Raw genomic sequence first — 20988 nt, 5'->3', positions numbered from 1 at the left:
TAATACACAGAGGGAAAGCCGCCATGCTAGCTTCCTGGAGCGCTTAAGTATGCCAGGGCATCTTGCATGCATCCCGTGGCTGGAAGTGAACTCTTTGATGTGATTGCTTCTGAGAACCGTCATCATTTATTGATGCTTCCATTAAAGTAGCATAGACGTCTGTATAGAGTTGGAAAAGAGGAATGGGGCACACTGGTGCAAACATGAGCTTAAAAGCTAACTACACAGAAAATGCCCTTCTTTCAACACCAACACCATTAGTCTTTTTCTCCCCAAGACCATAACTTCATATCTCTATTCCTACACCAAGCCAAAGAGAAAGACCAATTGAACCCATTGTTCATGTAGCTGATGCAAGCCAACATATGTTTGGTGCAACATTTGGTGGCATTGTTACCTAATGATTCAGCAAGTTCTTTGAGAAGAATGAACTGACATGATGTTGAAAACTATTTAATGTAAAAAAGTGTCTCACTAGTTTCCTAATGCCTTGATTTGAGAAACATCTTCTTTATTATTTCAAGAAGTCTTGAGGTTACATTAACCTTTTATCAAAACAGCTTTGAGATCAAACCAACTTGCAAATAAACTTGCAAAACTAAATAATATAATTTTAGAATTTAGATTGATTGCACAAAGTGTTTGGCGTAATTGTGTTTAGTGGGTTTAATCTTGATCTTTCATTTATGAGTTATTTGAAAACATCAAATATTAACAGCCTAGGGCCTGTACAATCCCAACCAAATTGTCTCTAGTTCTGTAATTTCCTGTTTCCTTGCATCCCTCATTTCAAATGTCAGTGTCATCCCCATTAGGAACTGGCTCTAAATCCTGTGAATAATGGAAGTTATAGTAAAGAAAATGATACTGTAGCGACCAAATGCCGTATATGGATCCTTGTCAAACCCCAAGTTGGTATGTCGCTTCAATTGGTGCGGGAGTGTCTTTGTGTGGATAGGTTAATGAGGGGCAAATTGTAAACGCAGTTATCCATAATTTACCCATTTACATAATGTCTGATATTCATGTCTTCATTCTAGGCTCCGCCAGGGAAGTGATGGCTCCAGTCGAAGTCTCAAAGAAAATGATCCAGAAGCTGAGGGGCAAGAATGAATTTACTGTGCTGGCGACCCTCAAACAGGAACATCTGAACTCTGGGGTCATCTTCTCCATTCATCACTCTGAACACAGGTAGGATCATTTTACATTATAACATGGTTAACATAATATGTTAACAGGGTAATCTGTGCCAAATCAGTGGTGTATACAACATTAAAATACATTTAGAAAAATATGTATACGTGAGTTCATTTGAGAAGCATTTTACACGTTGAGAGCCCAAAATGAAACCCCCACTGATAAACCATAATTAAAGTCTAAATGTAGTACCATTCAGTTTTTCTCTTATCAGCAGTCTGTAATATGTTGATTGAAATCGTAATATTTGATATTTGATGAACATTCAGAGGTTTTACACGCCAGTCGAGTAAACAGAGCAAATCACCCTGTATGCCAACGTATTATTCACAGTCCATCAAAGATACAAACATTGAGTCTGGAATTATTGATCAAAAACTGATGCAACACTATCTGCAGTCAGCATGCAAATGCTTTCCATTAGTTGGTGGTAGCTGAGCCGTTGGGTGATCAGAAAGGCAATCTGAATCCACATAATGCGTTGATTGAACAGTTTGTACATTAAAGTCAGTCCTGAGCAGAGAGCGCGCAGGGATGTTAATGACTTTCCCCGCTGCTGATTAGCTCTCTCATTCATTCATACGCAACAAAGCAGCACGGCATGGTTTCATTTAGAAACATAGCAAAGGAATAATTCAGAGTCAGAAGTGTACGCCACTGCATTTATGGATGAATGTGCATGCATGGTTGGGGGAGTGTAAATCTATTAGATTCATTTTGCAGATAAATCAATTCCTTTGCTAGACTTGCATGAGTGTCTATTTTTCTTTTGAATAATGTTCCCAGCAAATGACTTTAAATAACTCTGTCTTTAAAGGCAGGGTGTGATGAGTGTGTATCGGCAGCTCTTTCCATTAGTGTCACTATGCTGGGTGAATCTCAGCGGTGTGGAGAAGAGGATTGTGCTGGAATACTAATACGCCAATGTAAATAGTTGAACCTCTACATGTGGGCTTATTGTTGTGTGTTGCTGATGTTGCACTTAACAGTAATATAGTACCATTACGCCTGACTAGTGTTGTGATTACACTCTAAATGGTGTTGCAAATCGGAGGGGATGTGAGTGCACTGCTTGTAAATGAGTGACGTGCATCTCTCAGCCGAAAGGAGAGCCCAAGCTTAGACACTCTGATAATGCATTCAGGGTTTTTTTTGTGAACAGGAAAAATTACATTCAGTTTCAGTAATGAGACTTTAATGCAACAAGACATACGGAACAATACCAGGGATTGTCTCAGAGAAACTGTTATTGTATGGCTGTTACTAGAAGCAGGTGGCTGCCGCTTTGTTTCCGCAGGTTCCTGGAGCTGGAGAGCAGTGGCCAGCGCAGTGAGGTGCGTCTTCACTACCGCACCAAAGGCCAACAGCCCCACACTGAGGTGTTCCCTTACAGCCTGGCGGACGACCAGTGGCACAAGGTCTCTCTGGCCGTCAGTGCCTCTCATGTCATACTTCACATCGACTGCAACAGGTAAGAGGCTCGGTATGAATATGTGTATTGGATGTGTCGATCAAAAAAGGAGATACATGTGTTGTCTGGAAGGGTACTGATGTATACACAGCAATGCCATCCAGAAAACACAGATATGATTATTCGCTAGTTGCTAAAGATTATTTTAAATTAGGGATGTCCCCAACACATATAATCAGCTCAAACACTAACCTTATTAAGTGCATTTGTTTTTTTTCACCGTCATTATCAATTTCATAGGTTCCAATGTCATGGCAAGCCACCAACCATATCTTACATAACAAATAGTTCTTAACTGGCCTTTATTTTAAGTATTAAAATTGTTTTTATGACATTGAAATGTAAACATCATTTAACTAACTTCTTGTAAAGGAGAGCGGGAGAGACAGAGAAGTGTTGAGGTAGTAATTCTGTGGTTTAGTAACTGCACGCCCCTGGACTCTGCCGCGCATGATGTATAAAGAGCAACCTCTTCCAGTGTTTCAGATAGGTTCAACTCAGGTCGAATGCACCCTGAGTCGACCTGCATCATCCGTGCATCTGCTGAATGGAAGAGGTGTTACTGTTTGTGTGGGAAGATCCTTGCTGGCACAATAAAAGGAGCAGAAGGCCACACCGTGGAAAGCATGTGGCTATCTATACCCTCCTCAGGGAAGGAGTTAAAGGAAGGATTTAGCAGGGCAGGACCTGAAGCACTGGGGGGGGGATTATGTTATTCTAAACGGAGGAACAAAGGTTATAACTCAAAATTGAAAAAGTTGAACGGAAAATGGACCCATTTGTCTTTGTTTTGCAGGATTTATGAGCGGGTAGTGGAAGCCCCCTACATGGATATACCTGAGGATGCTTCTTTCTGGCTCGGACAGAGAAACGCTGCTCATGGCTTCTTCAAGGTGAGCACCTGTGCAAACTTCTCTCTCTGTTTATGTGGTGTTAGGGAATAATTTGCTTAGGTATTCAACCTTCGAACCAGTTCATTGTTTTCTCCTCTCACTGTCTCCTTTCCCATGGCATAGTTACGGCCTTGGGTATTGCTGCTATCTCTCTTAAGGACGAGCAGCTTGGGCCAGTGGCGTTGCCAGTCTATGACAGAGCACAAGCCGCCATGAGGTAGTTTACTGTTCAGGGACGAAGGTTCCCTGGTGCACATTATTTTCTATGGACGAGAGCTCTAGTTAGATTCAAAGTCCATAATTTTTTAGTCTCACTGATAAAGAATGTTGATTATTGCACTCCGAACTAGTTAAAACCTCGAGCTGCAGAAGAGTTCTTCAGAATTGGTTTGGCAACCGCTGTGTCAACTCGTGACACACCACCTGTCTTGTCAGTTCTCCGGCCGTAACTCCAAATAAACAATCAGTGTTTGCCATCAAAGCTCCAGCTCTCCTCGTGTCTCTCTGAGTCCTGTTTCCAATTGCTTCAGAAGTTTCGCCCACAGTATGAATGTTGATCCCTGCGCAGATCCATGTTGAATGATGGCAAGAATGAGTTATGCAGCTCCCCCACATCCATCTCTCCGCCCTGTTTGTTTGGCTTTTTTGCTTTTATTTATTGTAGCAGCTGCCTGTATTTCTCAAGGCTTACCAGTTTAAATCGAGGTTTGTTTTGCGTACCCTTAGAATTGACTATACAGTCATTATTTATTTTAAGCCGAGTGAAATTAACCCAGCATCCTCCACAACACTCCAAACAGAAATCATTAAATAGACTCTGGACAATGCTCATTAAGCTTAGTATAGTATCAGTAAGGAGACATATATTGCCTCTTCCAGACTGTAATGCTCTCAAAAGTTTCCCTCCAGTGGAGAAATGTTGGGGCGAAATGTCAGCTTATCAGCATATAGTAGTATAGTAGTACTAGATATATATAGTAGTGTAGTGTGTGTGTGTGTGTGTGTGTGTGTGTGTGTGTGTGTGTGTGTGTGTGTGTGTGTGTGTGTGTGTGTGTGTGTGTGTGTGTGTGTGTGTGTGTGTGTGTGTGTGTGTGTGTGTGTGTGTGTGTGTGTGTACATTGTGTCCTGGTGGTTGAATTTCCGCCGTGTTAATTGGTAGATGAGAGAAGCCTTGGAGGTCACTCACTAATCTTGTCACGTAGCAGCATCTCTCATCGCCACTCTCTGAAGCCTTGATTATTTGCTAGGAAGGCACGTCTCCTTTTAAAACACACGCCTTCATTAGTACACACACACTCACACAGACAAACAGTCAATGTCTAAACGTGGGTGTCATCTGAAGACGAGTGAACCTCATCGCAAACAGAAAGAGCAAAGACTCTTATCAGAATGAGCGTATTTTCTTCACAGTCCAAACACATTGTAAGAGAGCAAAAAGATTTGTTCTCTTACTTACCTGCTGAAACAAGTCATTTGTTGTGAATTATTTGTTGATGAAGCAAATTGTTCCAACTAGAAACGCTGAAAACTGAATTTAGTTTAACAAGAAACAACACGCAAATGGGATTTTATTTCCTAGATGTTTTTCTGGTTTTGTTTTTTTAGTCCACTCAGATATATCTTCTCCTGAGTGTTTGCGTTTCGTAGGAAATATATGCTCTCAGTCTGCCACTTGTTGTTTATCACAGTCCAATTTCCGGTACAGATGGACAAACATACATTGACGTCCCACATTCTACAGGGTGTAATGTATACGGCAGTAAACACAGAGAAAGCACTTTGCTGAGTTTTTAAAGTTCTCTCTTTTTTGCAAGTGCCAGAAGGTGCAAACCGGTTGTTTTGATAGTGCTGCATTACAACAAAGGCTCTGCTTAGAGACACAGGGGAAATAAAAACTAGATTTTCATTTGATCCCTGTGTTCAAATATCTGTTTTTGTGTGGTCTAAAGAATATTTTTGTTAGAAATACAAAATAATTCATAATAATTAAACATGTTCCCGTTTTTTTTTTTTTTTCTGTTTATTTTCATGGCTCTGTTGTTTAAGTTATATTGATAAACATTTTTATTTATTTTTTTATTTATAACATTTTTTGGTTTCGTCAGTGTGGGCATGTGCGGGTGGAGGGAGGGAGGGGGGAGTGTAGTGAGTGTACTGTAATATTACAATATATGAAATGGCATCGATTATTGTACACTATAATGAAATAAAAAGACTTGTAAAAAAAACAAAAAAAAACATGTTCCCCTGTATTACATATTACAACATTTTTGACAATGTATTCATAATTATTTTATAATTAATTTTTACTTTTAAGGGATCTAATTTAATCTAAATGATTTGATTCAAATTTCTTATATAACTATTTGACTCATGATGAACACTCACTCACTTCATGTGACTTAAACTACATTCTCTCCAAAAAGCCTAGTTAGTAATAGCGCAGTATAAATGACAGATCACATGAGGTTAACTCTATGATGGAAAATGTGTCCCATGGCTGCATATGAAATGTATAGTCTTATGGTTTCATTACAAGTTTGACAGACACAACCCCAATCTGCTTCCATTTCAACACGTTGCCGTGGAAAATCAGCAAATCATTTCCGCAGGATTTTAAATGTATGGCCTGTAAATTGAAGTGGCAAGACAATTTAAAAAACAATTTCTCCTAAGTTGCACCGCTCCACTTCTGTAAGGGAAATAAATGCACTCAAGGAATGAAATGGCCCAGGTTTCCATGGCGACTCAGTTTCTGTGTTTCTGTGTGTGTGTGTGTGTGTGTGTGTGTGTGTGTGTGTGTGTGTGTGTGTGTGTGTGTGTGTGTGTGTGTGTGTGTGTGTGTGTGTGTGTGTGTGTGTGTGTGTGTGTGTGTGTGTGTGTGTGTGTGTGTGGCCACAGGACGAAAGGCTATCAATTGGGTGTTATGAATGAAATTGATTCTGTATCTCTTGTTTATGCTTATCAGAGAACATTTGAGTAAAAAAAAGAAAAGTCCATCTCCTTAATAAAACTCCCACATTATTGGCTCTCTTAACTCTCTGTTATTGTCCGGTTCTGATTTGATTCACCCGAGCCACAGCATATTATCTACAAACTGACTTCTCCGTCTCCAACTCCCCAGATTGAAAAATAAATGTGCACTCTCTCCCGGATGCACTCCTGTCTCACTGTGTTCATTTTTATGATTGCTGCAGTTACCAAGGCTCTCATAAAAAGAGTTGTTGGATCTGTGTTTGCATGTTCTGCCAACACTTCGGTTCCATGTTATCTCATGTGGAAAATGAACCACAAGCACGCTCAGACTCCGTTGCCCCCACAGTCCTAATCCACTTACTACACATCACCATGCTTCAACCTCATTTTTATGGCCTGTCTGCCTTCTGTAAGGTGACGTTCTTCTTGATTTAAATGTTTATCTTTGTCTCTGTTTGCAGGGAGTGATGCAGGACGTGGAGATCCTGGTGATGCCACAGGGTTACATCGCACAGTGTCCCGATCTGAACAGAAGTGAGTGAAGCCTTACACATTTTAAGTATTTAATTTAATGACATTTAAATTACTTCTGGCTCTGATTTCGCAAGGCTCTTTATCGCACTGATTTGTTTTTCTTATTTAAATTCCTGAATGACTACTCCCGGGAATAACACGACTTTAAACAGCTTTGCAATTGAGAAACAATTTTTCCCTCGATAAAACATTTTACAAAATGTTTTGCAGATAGCCAATCAAACGGTAAGAGGGAGGAATTGCCAAACTCTCTTCTGAACAATGATACTACAAAATGCAACTTTACGCAGCCTTTTTTCTGTTGGTATAGTAATAGCTAAGGCAATTACAAGAGACTTCTTAGTGCAGTGATAGCCTTTTTAAATTGGATGTTGTGATGATTGGTATTTGCAGATGGCACTCATTTTTTGGTCCGTCTCACCACGGTGGCTCTTGTAGGTCATGCTTACTTTCCAGGTTGTTGCATGCTACGCGTCGACACTCAAACATGTAATGGTTTGACATGATTTTCCAACATATGTTTGTCCCCACGCATCCAAAAGTTGCCATAGGACATGGATTACTGCGGTTGACAGTAAATAATGTCCTCTTGTAGATCGGAACGGCTCAGAAAATGTTTCCAATGACAGAAAGTGAAGAGATAAAATGCAGTGTGCTGCTGCTGATGTTAGTGAGTCAGTAAATGATTCAAAGCAAATGGGAGCATTACATAACTTTGGTACTGTAGATAGCAATATTATTAACCAATGTTCCAGGATTTTTTATTTTACAGTTGAAAAGTAATTATTTATTTGTAAAACATTCAACATTTCTTGAAAGAAATATGTGCACTTTTATCTTTAACCAAAACATTTTTTATTTGAAATTATCATAAATTACCATGATTGCCGATAATTATATCGTACTAAATTTCAGTATCCTGCATTGTCTCTTTTATCTCAGCATGCCCGACCTGCAACGATTTCCACGGACTTGTGCAGAAAATCATGGAGCTGCAGGATATCCTTGCTAAAACATCCAGCAAGGTAATGTAATGTTATTTAACTTGACTTCATTTGACATGTATTCTGCAGTTGTAGCATTGTCTTTAATTGAATTGCCCTTTTTAATAAACTCAATTTGAAACTGTCCTATAATGTACACTCAATGTGCTGCTTTCATTCATATTAAGTGCAACAGACGGTCAGTGACACCTTATCATTAGACATTAACTATAGTTGAAGTCTTTTCTGTTGTTATGCAGACACTGTGTGTATAAATGGGGTTAATGGTGTTTAATGACTTTCCTTAGTGAGGCCATTGGTCTGCTTTTGAAGCCCTGCTTTCTACAAGAGCATATAGACACACAACGAGGCTGCCTCTCATCTTCACTCCTTCTTGCCTTTTGTTTTTTGGGGGCGGATGGCGTGAGCAGCTGTCCAGGGCGGAGGAGAAGATGAATGGGCTCGATGGCTGCTATTGTGAGAGAACCTGCAGCGTCAAGGGGGTCGTCTACAGGGAGGACGAGGGCTGGACAGATGGCTGCAGGAACTGCACATGCACGGTGGGGCTTCTGTGTGTGTGTGTGTGTGTGTGTGTGTGTGTGTGTGTGTGTGTGTGTGTGTGTGTGTGTGTGTGTTTGTGTGTGTGTGTGTGTGTGTGTGTGTGTGTTAGAGTAATAAAAAGCAAGGGGAGGGCATGCAATTTTAATTAAGTGTGTGTGCGTAGTGCGCAGATGTGTGTGTGTCTGTATGTGTGTGTGTGGGTGCATAAAAGTGTATGTGTGGCTAATAAATCAGGAATTATGTGCTTGTCATACTCTCTGTGTAGCTGTTGCTTGCATACATACATGTTTTTACATGTGAGCGTAACATATAATAAATAGCTTTGTGTGTTTCTCTGTGTGTGTGCATGTCTGTGCGACTGTGCCTTAGAGAAAGCAAGAACATACATTTTTCATCATGTCTGCAACATTCCGTGCTGTTTCGTGTTTGTCTGCACGCAGCACTTTTGGGTGTGTGCCTGTGTGTCTGTCTGCATTGACACGTTTGTTGTTCCCATTCTCGATCTTGGCTTTTGTTTTGCTCATCAATGTGTTCTGGTGGGGGTGTGTGTGGGTGTGTTTTGCTAGGGTGGAGGTGCAGAGTGCAGGGGCCCTATTGTTGACAGCTTGTATTCTCATTATTTTCTAGCATTAGAGGCGTGTTGCCCCAGTTACCCGGGAAAAGATACTGTATTGAAAAGCTCCACAGTGCTCGGGATTAGATGCATCAACAACAGTGCTTAGTGATGCTCAATTCTCTCAAGGGTCTCCTTGGCGCAACATAAAGTGTGAATAATTGCCAAAAAGAGAATTAGAAGCGATTGGAGATGTGGGGCTTGTACCACATCAGCAAACAGATTTCACCCCCTGTCAGTCTACTCAGCTTTTGGAAAATGTAACTCATTCGCTGCTTCTGAACTACTCCAACCATCCAATGAGATGCCTTCGCGCACCACTACCCAACATGCAAAAAAAAAAGGAAATCACATATCTCTCAGTGCACCGCACCTAATTGCTCTTGACAGATGATAATTATCATCAGGGATTTGTTCTGCCCACTCATCCAATGAAATCGCTTCGTCCGCCAGGAACGGTGTGTTGCCATTCCAGGGCTGCGATTAAGGAATTAGATGGGATATGTTCCTTACCTTATGGGTGGCAATTAGCTGCGACCTTTGAAATTCAAAGGTCATGCATTAAGATGTTATCAATTATGTGGATCAGGTTCGTAGATGTTGCTGTCACAGAGCTTTCATCCGTGGAAGCAGTGTTAATTACAGGCACAGCCGGAGAAAAAAGATAGCATTCAAATATATTACATTTACAGGTTGCTATGGAAATCTAGTTTAGGTTATGATTAGGTTCAAGGCTTCGGTTGCAAAGAGTAAGCACACCTTTGAATTCTGCCAGTATTATCCCTTCCAGCATCTTAAGTAATTAAGTAAGTGGCTTAGTCCCACCTCCATTTATGATGCTGATATTTAAATGCTTTAATAGAAGGTGTTTATCAATGGTGTCTCCTTAACATTGTGGGCCAACTAGAAAGACAACTTTCGATTTAATTGTAAAATGTCTGTTGGTATTAAAACACAAATATCACAATTCCGTAATCGAGTATCCTCTTAACATTTTTTGTTTCCCCATCTTTGAAAAGCATTTCGTTTTCCGTCTATTGTAACGCAAGTGATCAAACAATTTGTATTTTTTTTTATTGAAAGCAAACATATCAAATTCCACTGGAAATGTATGATACAGCAGATTGAGCTCACATATATAATCCCTTACATTTTACAGAAGAAGGTATTTTATTTGGTCACAAACATCTTTGGATAGGATATGTCGTGCATTATATTGAAATACATTACATACACACATTACATACATTCTACTGTGTTCAGTTCAATGGATCCGTGTCAAAACATTGTAAATCTTTAAAAAAGAGGAAGAAACATCATAAGGATCTCTCCTTGATAGTGATGTAATATCCATCCCAATGAGCATGAGCAATCCATTATCCTCTTCAAACAACGTGTTGTGTTTCTCTCTCTTTACCAGAATGGCACAGTGCAATGCGAGGCCGTCTCTTGCCCTCCCCCTCAGTGCCCGGCGGGCACTGCGCCTGCCTACGTGAAGGGTGCCTGCTGCAAGGAGTGCCAGCGTGAGTGGAGTACCCTTAACCCCGTCACCCTCCTACACTCAAACAATCATGGACACAATTGAGAACAAACACACTCACACACATAACAGCCCAGCAACCTTCACCAGTGCCACATTTAGAGCACGCATCACGCCTCCACAAGGGCTGCCTGACAATTGACCAGGGCTCCGCTGTGTTGCTAAGCTACCTCCTAACATGCCTCTTGAGATGAGTCCATCCTTTTGCATATACATGGACTAATCAATTATTCACTAGCTTCAAAACACAGATGGCCACCAGTCACACTGACTTGAGCCAGTATATCTTGGATCGCTGCATGTCATGTAAAGTAGTTCCTATTTATGGCAGGCATGTTAAAGCTGGGAGAAAACTAAAGAAATGTTAAATGCCTGAAATGATGCACACTCTAACTGGCAATAGTGTCTTTTTAAATGTCCATTTTTTTTTTACTTTGAGCGCTGAAATGTTCTCGTTAGATAAATAATTCTGTTTCATCACAAATCTGCATAGAGGGTCTGTTTTTTTTCCCACAAGACTTTGAGCTCAGCAATGAACTCTTATTAGCCTCCTCACCGCGGCACTCATCATCTCATATTCTTTCAATTCCCTTTTCAATAAAAATGGATTTGACAGGATATTAGCTTTTCTCACCCCGTCATTCTTCTGGTATTAACCCTAATGAAACTTCAAGAAATGTGGTGTATTTGCTTTAAGAGGTTGAAAAAGGCTGTTAATGTATAGAAAAGGGAATAATTTATAAGAATTCCGTATTAATAAGAGTTTTCCCACCTGTATTTCTTTGAAGATCTCACTCCACATCTTGTGCATGCTGACTTCACTTGAGAACTGCCTCACCACACACTCCCACACACTGCTGCTCTCCTGCTTCCTTGGCAAAGTAAATAGTAGACTAGAGTCTTTATCAGCACGAAACCATTAGTCCTGGATCCTAATCAGCACACCTCGGCATCATCTCCAATGACCCATGGGTCGTGGTTGCAACGCAGGGGTTTTGAAGCATGCTGCTGTGTTACACAAATATAAACACGTAGCTGGTAATCCCCTTAAACTCAACACCCCTGTGCTTACTTATCTCAACGAGGTAGACAAACACACAGCTAATTACGCATGCTAAGGCTTTGGAGAGAGAAGAGTGCCGCAAGTTTCCCCCCTACAAAGACATGATTCGCTCTCCAAATGAAAGCCTTACAGTATCTGGCAGCACAAGGCCTTGCAGGGAGGAGTTCTGAGTCTGATTTTTTTTTCCTGATGGTCTGTCAAGTAGAACGTCAAATGGCTGTTTCAGAAGTCCTTCGCTTTCATGATGCACCGCTTTGTGATATGGCCCCGACCGGCGGTGTCAATCATTCCTCTTCCTCATAGGAGTCTGAAGCGGTTTGACCCAGACTGCTCATCAAACATGGCCTTCTTGCCCATTTGAATATTTTTCGCACCAGCCCCCGCCCTAAAATTGTACGACATGGATTCTCCTCTGCGTTGCAGTGGGAAGCGCTTTCTCTCTCCACATGTTAATTATTTCATCATTTCCTTAGTTGCTTAATTGGGTTTGATATGCTTGCTTTTGTTTATCACAATTTACCTCAGGACTTAAAAACAGATTGTATTATCCATAAAACAGTACTGTTACATAACCCATTTCCGCCAGAGTCCATGTCTACAAACAAGTCTGGATTTGACCTTAAAGTGAATATATTTGGGGGGCAGTGGGATAAAACATCATTTATATGATGAGTTTATTAGGGAGTTGCTTTAAAAATAATAAATGAAAATGTACGATAGCTATTTTAATTAGGTAATAATACAGGTGATATATTTTGGGAAAATAGGGGTTATTTTTTCACATTTCCTTTTCCTAATGTGTTGTAATCACAGTGAGCGAAATTAAAACAAAACAATGAATCATAACAAATAAACTGAGCATTTCTTCTACAACCAATGTCACAAAATGTATAAAATGAACAACACATCACAGCAATATGCACTTCAATTGCGTTTAGTCACACACACCGTTGGATTGGTTACATCATGCATTGCAACAAAACAACAGCTTATCATCTTGAATATGATATTCATTACATGTATTTTCAACGGAGCGATGTGATTTATAAGTGGGCTTATTTATGACGTGTGTGTGTGTGTTTATTTAGTGTGTGTATGCTGATGATGTTTCTGTGTCTACCACCCAGCTGTCTGCCTGTTTGGTGGAAGAGAGATGGTGGAAGGGGATCAGAAGGCTGTGCGCGACTCCTCTGGCAGGTGCCTGCTGTTTGAATGCAGGGTAAGTCATGGCAACACACACACACACACACACACACACACACACACACACACACACACACACACACACACACACACACACACACACACACACACATCAATCCGATGCAGGAAGAGAATCAACAATAACTGACTCTAATAATTTCCATGTATCCGTGCATGACAGCTCACTAAATACTCATCCCACAGCTAGCTTGGCCCACCCAGTGAGGATAAATCAAACCTCAGCGAGCCAGCATGCAGGATTGTCCACTTCAGCTGCATTTCATAGATCTGGCTTCTCAGCGTTTTCTTTGTGATGTCAAGAAATTGGCAAAATCCTTCTAATTAGGTTTACATTTGTAGGCAAGAGTAATGCAACTGTCAATCATCAAATACCACAGTGGTCCCAAATGCTATTCATTCCCAATTATTCAGAGTTATGTTGGGCTTTTGTCTCACGTACCAGATGGGTGGGTCGCTCACTTTTGGGAGTAATTCACTTGATGACATTACGCCAGACAGGCCCAATCAATCACAGAACAGTGATTTGAAGTTTCTAATCATCCAACTCTATTGTATTAACCAGCCCCTTCCATGAATTCTGCAAAGCCCCATTAGAATCTGTAGTTTCTGACAGCTGTCTGGCTTGCTTGCCCACACCTGGCCCATCTGTAGTCCCAGTTAACTGAGTGGCAGATCAAAGAAATGGGGACGGGGAGTGCTGTCAGTCAGCCCCTCGCTGCAGACTCCTGCAGGCTTCCCCTGACAGCTGCTTGTCACGCCTCTGATCTTCTGTCTGGAGGTGGGTAGAGGGTGGCAAGAAGTAGAAGGTGCGGCTTGTTTGGAAAGTTGTTTGGGGGACTTTTAGGGTAGCTTTGTTCCAGAGAGCATGATCTGTGTACAAGCCGAGGTCATGACACTTCATGACTGACTGGTTTAAGATTATCCTCAAGTAAAATATTTGTGCACTGCAAATAGATAAAACTGCCTTTTGTATTTGTCCAACTGTGTCTAATGTTAATGACTCTTAATTAACATCAGTCAGAGGGACACGGGTGAGATCATTAGAGAGACCTGCCAAAGGCATGCTGGGAAAAGGAACCCCCTAATCAAGTTTTACTCTCCGACTAAACACACACGCAGAGATAATCCGCAAGATTGATTCACTGTTTGTATTATAAAGATGCATCATGAATCGTTATGTAAATCATTGAGAAGGAGAGAGGAAGACAGATTTGATTTCCTTCCAGAATTAGTTTTGCTGGGAAAAAACCCGGCTATTGACCAATAAGTAATTGGTTTGTAATGAACACACAGGGGAAAGAGGGGACACAATAGAAGAAGAATTTCCTTTATAATTAGATTCAGGCCCTTTGCAAATGAAGGGGCAGAGTGGACTTAAGAAGGAGCTCAAGGGGAATGTTTTCTCTGCCATCAGGACCGGACCATGCACCGCGTGGTTCCCAGCGAGCCCTGCCCCGAACTCAACTGTGCCGAGTCGGAGCAGATCACCTTGAATGGCAGATGCTGCAAAGTTTGCAGAGGTATGGAGGACACATCGGCCTTCATGACATCACTATGTTTTTTTTTTTGAATTATTAATGGGTTTCACCCTTAGACCTTAGACCTTACATTTCAAGCAGTAATCTGGTTTTCAGCATTAATATCTCTATTAATATTATTTAACTACTGTATATATTGCAATATACATATTTAACATATCAATTGTTGTTATATATTGTAGTGCAATGTGCATTTTTACTTCAACCTCTGTTTATATATATATATCTTTTTTTTTACTGTATTTAATTTCTAAGTGTTCAAAAATCTAATTTCCTCCCGGAGAGAGTGTTTCTTAATTTTATAATGTTTAACAATAATTTTCTATGGATGAACATGATTATTTTAAGTTGCTAGTTTCCCCATTTCAGTTTAGATGGAAGTTTTCTTGCAATAACTAAAGTCAATGACTGCCGGTTGCAGCATTTTATTCTAAAAAACTGCAATAATACAAACCATCTGTGATTTGTAGGAATTTGGCAAAATCTTGTTAATGTATTATTTGTTTAGCTCAAATTCCTCCCAGTGTCTGCAGAACTTTAAAAAAATGTTCCCTTCAGATTATAAAGTCAGATTTAACTGAGGGAAATCTAGCAAATGACTGCCTCTTTGCCCTAATGTGCCTTAAGAAGGAAGCCATGGTATGGACGCTCAGACAAACGACTGTTATACTTTGACATGACCTTTCCACTGGCCCTTTATGCCTCCATCACTCCGCTCCTCATCTCTCCTCTGGAGCTCAACCTTTCCCTCTGCGTTCCTCCTGCAGGTCATGACTTCTGCTCGGAGGGCCACGGCTGCGTGGAGCACTCCGACTGCGTGAACCTGGAGGCGGGAGACTGCTGTGTTTGTAAGGATGGCTTCCGCCCACTGCGAGATGATAATGCCTACTGTGAAGGTGAGGCATGGCCGTGACTTTCAGCTGAAGTTTGTTTGCCCTCCGAGAGGGGATGTGCTGCATCAAAGGGGTCATGAGAGGAACCTGTTCTTTGTTGTGTATGGCTAGGACGCAGAATTCGGAAACAAAAATGGATTACAGTCAAATAATGAAACGTGTTTGACATTGAAATCATGCAGTGGAAAGTCTCGAGGGTGCGGAGTGCATTATGCATCGATTTTAAACTCTTGAAATGTATGTATATTGATTATGACACTCTGCTTTGAGCTGGTTTATGCCAGTTGTGTTGTTTCTTTTATTCCTCCCGGGGTCATCTCACACTAATCATATAAGGAGACGTGACAGCTTATTTTACACCTTTTTAGAAGAAACCAAATCAACTTGCACATCATGCACAATGAATACAATTGATATGTTTGAATGAAAAGGTAACATTAGTATCTACTGATCTGAAACCTTTATTGTCCCTTTACTGCCATGCTGCTACTATGCTTGTGCCGCTTAAGTAAATTTGATTTGATTTTAAATGAACAATTAATTGTTAAAAATAAAAATGCATACACAGCAAAAAGATAATGTAGACATTTGCTAAATACCCACGAATACATTTTTCCAATTCAGGCTTTTATCACATAATCCCTTCGCGATGGGACACTGTAATCCCCTCATTATTTGTGTCCACAACACGCAATAACTGCTTTTCATTATTATATGAGACTAATGTTTGTTTTCTCAGTGAGTTGATCAACTTGTGATACAAACACATGCTTAAGGGCTTAATGTGTGCATGCATTTAGTGTCACTCAGCTGCTGGAGTGATAAATGTCACGCCATCCGTCATTAGTGAGGTCATGTGACTAATTGCACACTAAGACTCACATATCTTCAGCCACGTTGCACTTATTATGTAACACACAATGTGAATGATTAAATCTGCACTGCTGTCTTATACAAACAGCGCATGTTTCCTTAAATTGCCTTTCGAACATCCACATGAAAAACATGCTGCATACCTCATTGAGCAGGTCATTTTTATGATGATGTTCAAGTTTTGAAAAACCTCCATAGAGTTCAAACGTTCACTCTCTAAATTGACGATCGTTCAGCTGAATTCCCCCTCTATCATCTTGACTGCATTTCACCAGATACATCGTTAAAAAATGATGACTATATCATCTTAAATGCTATCCCGCAGTAAAATATGTAGTAAACATCATGTCATAACTGCTACCCCTGTGCATCGCTGCTATTAATGAGCAAACATGGCATCAAAGTTATTCAGATTCCTCTGCCTATGACCTTGACAGCTGCCTTGTCAATATACAGCCTTCTTGATCTTCCTCCTGCATCGTGTGTGTGCAGTTTTCGAGCATCTGTTTGTGAGAAAAATGCCTCGGCCTATTTATTTTTATCTGCAGTCCACACACTCCCTGTTATATATTCGCTGTCACCTTCATCAAGATGAGGCTTAAGTGTCGGGTTTTTGTTAAACAGGGAACTAAATGAAGAGTAGTTGTTCACAGCTTCTGCAGTGGCTAGGTAATTAGACGGTCTTGGTATATATGCATACATTAAGATAGTATCTGTGTTACAATAATAAGAAATGATTCTGTTAGTTGTGGGTTTTGATCACATAGCAAATGCTTTCCTTAATCACCATACCAGTGTTGAATTATGGTCTCTTTTAAAATCATAATTCTTACAGCGGTGAAAAGTAATTTACATTTATTTAAGCACAATGCTACAGTATAACTTTATATTAGATTTTTTGTTTTATATGGAGATTCTTTGTTTTATATTTTATGTATGCACCATGACATCAAGTCAAATTCCTTGTATGTGTGAACCTACCTGGCAGTAAACCCGTTTCTGAGGTAACTCTCTACTAATTACTTCTCAGATTAAGATTTAACATAAAAAACATATTTTATGTAATATGCTTTTCCTAAGGAACAGATCAGTACTCACAAAGTACATATGATAATTTAACAGTAATCAGGGGAGATCCTTTAGGACTATTTTGCTTTGTATCATATTTTCAATTTGTAAATACAGGTGTTTTTGTATTTAAAAAAACAATAGATGAACTCTGTTATGTTAAAGGGGTCGCCTGTAATAGCTATCTTACAAAATAATCATTATCCAAATGCTCAGTTCTCATAAGCTCTACAGAGTGCTACAGTATATTGTCTTTCAGCTCATTGTTTTAGTTCCTGATTCACTTTCATCACTTTCATCAACCTGTTGATAAATAGGCTGTTAACCACTACTATAGCAGCTAGCTAGTGTAGAAACCCGAGCATTTAGCAGCACAATATATAGATATTTCCCTCAGCAGGGGGTGGATATGAAAACAGAGACAATAGTGGTTGCTTATAGGAATGCTGTTGCTCTGTGGTTCGCCATATTGACTTTTTAAAGAGCTGATAAGTCAGTGTTGTGTAGTTTGAACGTTCCCGCCCCACAGTTTGTATACCCCAGTTTGTCTTTGGGTAAACAGAAGTGGTCATTCTTTGAAAATTGCCTCACAATCCATTTAATCTAGGTGTTAAAAATGAAGTTAAACCACGACAACCAACATGTGACTCTAAATTGTTCCTCCGTCAAGGCTAGATTTATTTTCCACTCACAAATTGACATTCTTTGCTCTGAAAATATGCTGAAAACAACCATAAAATATTCCGTATTCTAGTCCGTGTCGCAGCTCGGTTGCTTTTCAATTCATCGTTATCACTCGTGCAATATCCAAGGACACGTTCCTCCCAGGTCGTTGTTTTAGAAAATAAGCATAGAGCAACACATCCCATTACCAGTGTGAAACTAAGTACACGCAGACACACTCGTGCCTCCAACATCAACAATATTCACCTCAAGAACAGCCTGGCTCTCGCTATGAAATTGGAAGGCAGTGTTTGTGGTGAGTGTTTGCATCAGAGACTGCACAGAGAAACCTGAAATCGACTCAATTTACTGATGGAGTTCTCTCAAAAGCAATCGATGTTAAGTGTGTTCCTGTAACTTATGATTCTGTTTGTGCTGTGTGGAAAATAAAACAACTGTCTTGCCAACACATTGAGGATCCTGCAGATGGATGAGAAAATGCCTTCATGTAATAGATACACTATTGTGTGGCTGCTAGGACATGTGCAGGCACACAATTGTCTGCTTTCAATTCTCAATGAGTTTCAAAAGTAGATGAGTTTCAAAACAGTCATGCCTGTGAGATGAGATGCGAACTTAGAGGCAATGTTATGTATTAAATACAGCAGAGAGATCATGAAGCAGAACGACAGAGAGGAGCACAGGAACATAGGCTTTTACAGACATACACACACAGACGCTACGTCTTTTTAATCTTGTCAAACAAAGACAAACATCAAATAACGCATAGACAGATACTAGCTCTTTAAAACATTCCTAGGTCAGAGATGGGCTCAAAATAGCCGATGAGATCACTTCTGTGTAAATGTTTCATAGAAGCAGCAGTAGGGAAAACTCAAGGGGATACTAGCCCTGCCTTTGTGTAACTCTGTATGTGTGCAGGTGTGTGTGTGTGTGTGTGTGTGTGTGTGTGTGTGTGTGTGTGTGTGTGTGTGTGTGTGTGTGTGTGTGTGTGTGTGTGTGTGTGTGTGTGTGTGTGTGTTAAAGCATTGAGTTCTCCAACAGAAAAAAAAAGAGCGCAGTTATTTCTTTTACGGCGCAGCCAGGCTGAAGGCTTATTCCGCTACATGCATGCATGTGTTTAGGGCAGAATTAGACGGAGGGGCGAGCAGTGGAGAAGTGACAGACTGTGTGATTGTCTCTAAATTGAACAATCACTATAGTTCAATGTGTTCAGATAATACCATTATTCATCTCAGCATTGTAAAGGACTGCAGACAGAGAGCAATATCCCATTGTTGTCTGGTTTTCAAATGCCCTACTTAAGAAAGTCTCCACATTCCAAAATAGTGCTACTCGGGTGTTTTGTGTGGCACCCAATTGGGAATAGTGAAATACAAAATAATATCCTGTAGAACCGAGGAAATAGAAAGAGACAACGTAAAACAGGCTTTTATTTGTCATGTGAAGCGTATCCTAGATAGTGTTATTTTACTGACTCACTTCATCAGGGAACAGTGCACATTGCTGGAAAATAGATTAATATATCAGATATCAGATATTATATATGTTCACTACAATTACACACACATATAGATAGATTGTGTTTGATAGATTTGAAGACAACAAGATTTAACGGCTGGTTCCCCTAATACAAAAATAAAATGTTCTCAGTCTTTTGGTTTCTAGAAATAAGAGATATAAAACACTACAACAAATATCTCACTCTGAATTGGTCCTGGGTGAAGGCTAGATGTTGTTCTTCTCACTCATTCAAGTGGACCTATCATGCTATATTTGAATAATATAGTGTAGGACCATATCTATATAAGGCATATTTATACTTTTTATTTTTCAAAATACCAAACAGATCATGCATTTTAGCCATTCCTCATTTCTCTCAATGTAACACTGTCTTTGCATGGGCTGATTCTGTGAGAACAGCACCATCTACAGGCCTGGCATATGTACTACAGCGTCTCCAGCGCTTTCGAACGGCAATGTCCGTGGCTGTCTCCTCCTGATTGTTAGAGTTGGCCCATTAGCCGTAGCGCCACTTCTGTGACGTCATAGAAGTGTTCAAATCTGGATCAGTCTGTATCAGATCCGTTGCAGCCTCTTTTTAAGAGATTTGGGTATGGAGGAAAATAGAGAGGGTTGTGTTTTCTGACACTTGGTGAGTTCCCTGGAACACCGGGGACACATGTTCATGTTTAAAAGACGTACAAAAGTGCATTTTGCATGATAGGTCACCTATAAGATAGTTTTGCCTTAAAATGTACTTCTGAAAACAACAAGAAAATATTCTTTTCAATATTTTGGCTGCTTTTTGTTTCATGGTCTGTGCATAACCAAGGACATTTAAAGCAGTTTATCAATTCATTATTTAGAAATAAATTGTATTGTATTATTATATGTCCAACAAATCCCATGAAGATTCCAAAACATGCAATATATTTTTTTGGACCCTTTAGTATTTTTGACTTTTATTTTAATCATCCAGAATATTTTATATTGCTTTGTTTATATTTGATATCATATTTTTCATTTTTTCATTTTATTTATAATTGTTAATTCTCTTTTCCACTTTTTTAAGTATTGTATTTTAACGTCTGAACACACTTCTGCCTCTGTGACGAAATCATTTTCCAAATTGGGATCAATTAAGTATCTATCAATTTATCTATCTTACTTTTTTGACTGCCACATTGTAAGATCCTTTCACGTTAAAGATTGTATTAAACAGATCACATATATTTTGTTGCAGTTTCATAAAAAGCTCAGCTGGACACCAAAGTTTTAGGCAAACATTCCTCACTGTGCTCTTGTTCGGGAATACTTTCAGATCTCATTTGTTAACCTTTTATATGTTATCTAGAAGCAACAGGATGGTGTTTG

The 20988-nt window shown here is 39.9% G+C and overlaps 1 protein-coding gene across 1 annotated transcript in view; it reads left to right on the top strand.

Annotated features, from left to right (window-relative positions):
• nell2a (neural EGFL like 2a) overlaps window positions 1-20988 on the top strand; it is an 81267-nt gene that overhangs the window by 9350 nt on the left and 50929 nt on the right. The window contains exons 3-12 of the mRNA XM_010776862.1: window positions 1041-1191; window positions 2495-2668; window positions 3465-3561; window positions 6999-7071; window positions 8014-8096; window positions 8486-8614; window positions 10649-10751; window positions 12959-13050; window positions 14470-14575; window positions 15361-15489. Of these exons, the coding sequence (XP_010775164.1) occupies window positions 1041-1191; window positions 2495-2668; window positions 3465-3561; window positions 6999-7071; window positions 8014-8096; window positions 8486-8614; window positions 10649-10751; window positions 12959-13050; window positions 14470-14575; window positions 15361-15489 (1137 nt within the window). The remainder of the gene's footprint in view (window positions 1-1040; window positions 1192-2494; window positions 2669-3464; window positions 3562-6998; window positions 7072-8013; window positions 8097-8485; window positions 8615-10648; window positions 10752-12958; window positions 13051-14469; window positions 14576-15360; window positions 15490-20988) is intronic.

This window comes from Notothenia coriiceps, unplaced genomic scaffold (assembly GCF_000735185.1).
Source record: "Notothenia coriiceps isolate Sejong01 unplaced genomic scaffold, NC01 NC01_scaffold00017402, whole genome shotgun sequence".
NCBI lineage: Eukaryota > Metazoa > Chordata > Actinopteri > Perciformes > Nototheniidae > Notothenia > Notothenia coriiceps.
The sequence above is the reverse complement of the archived record's forward strand: the minus strand, read 5'-3'. Positions and strand labels throughout refer to the sequence as shown.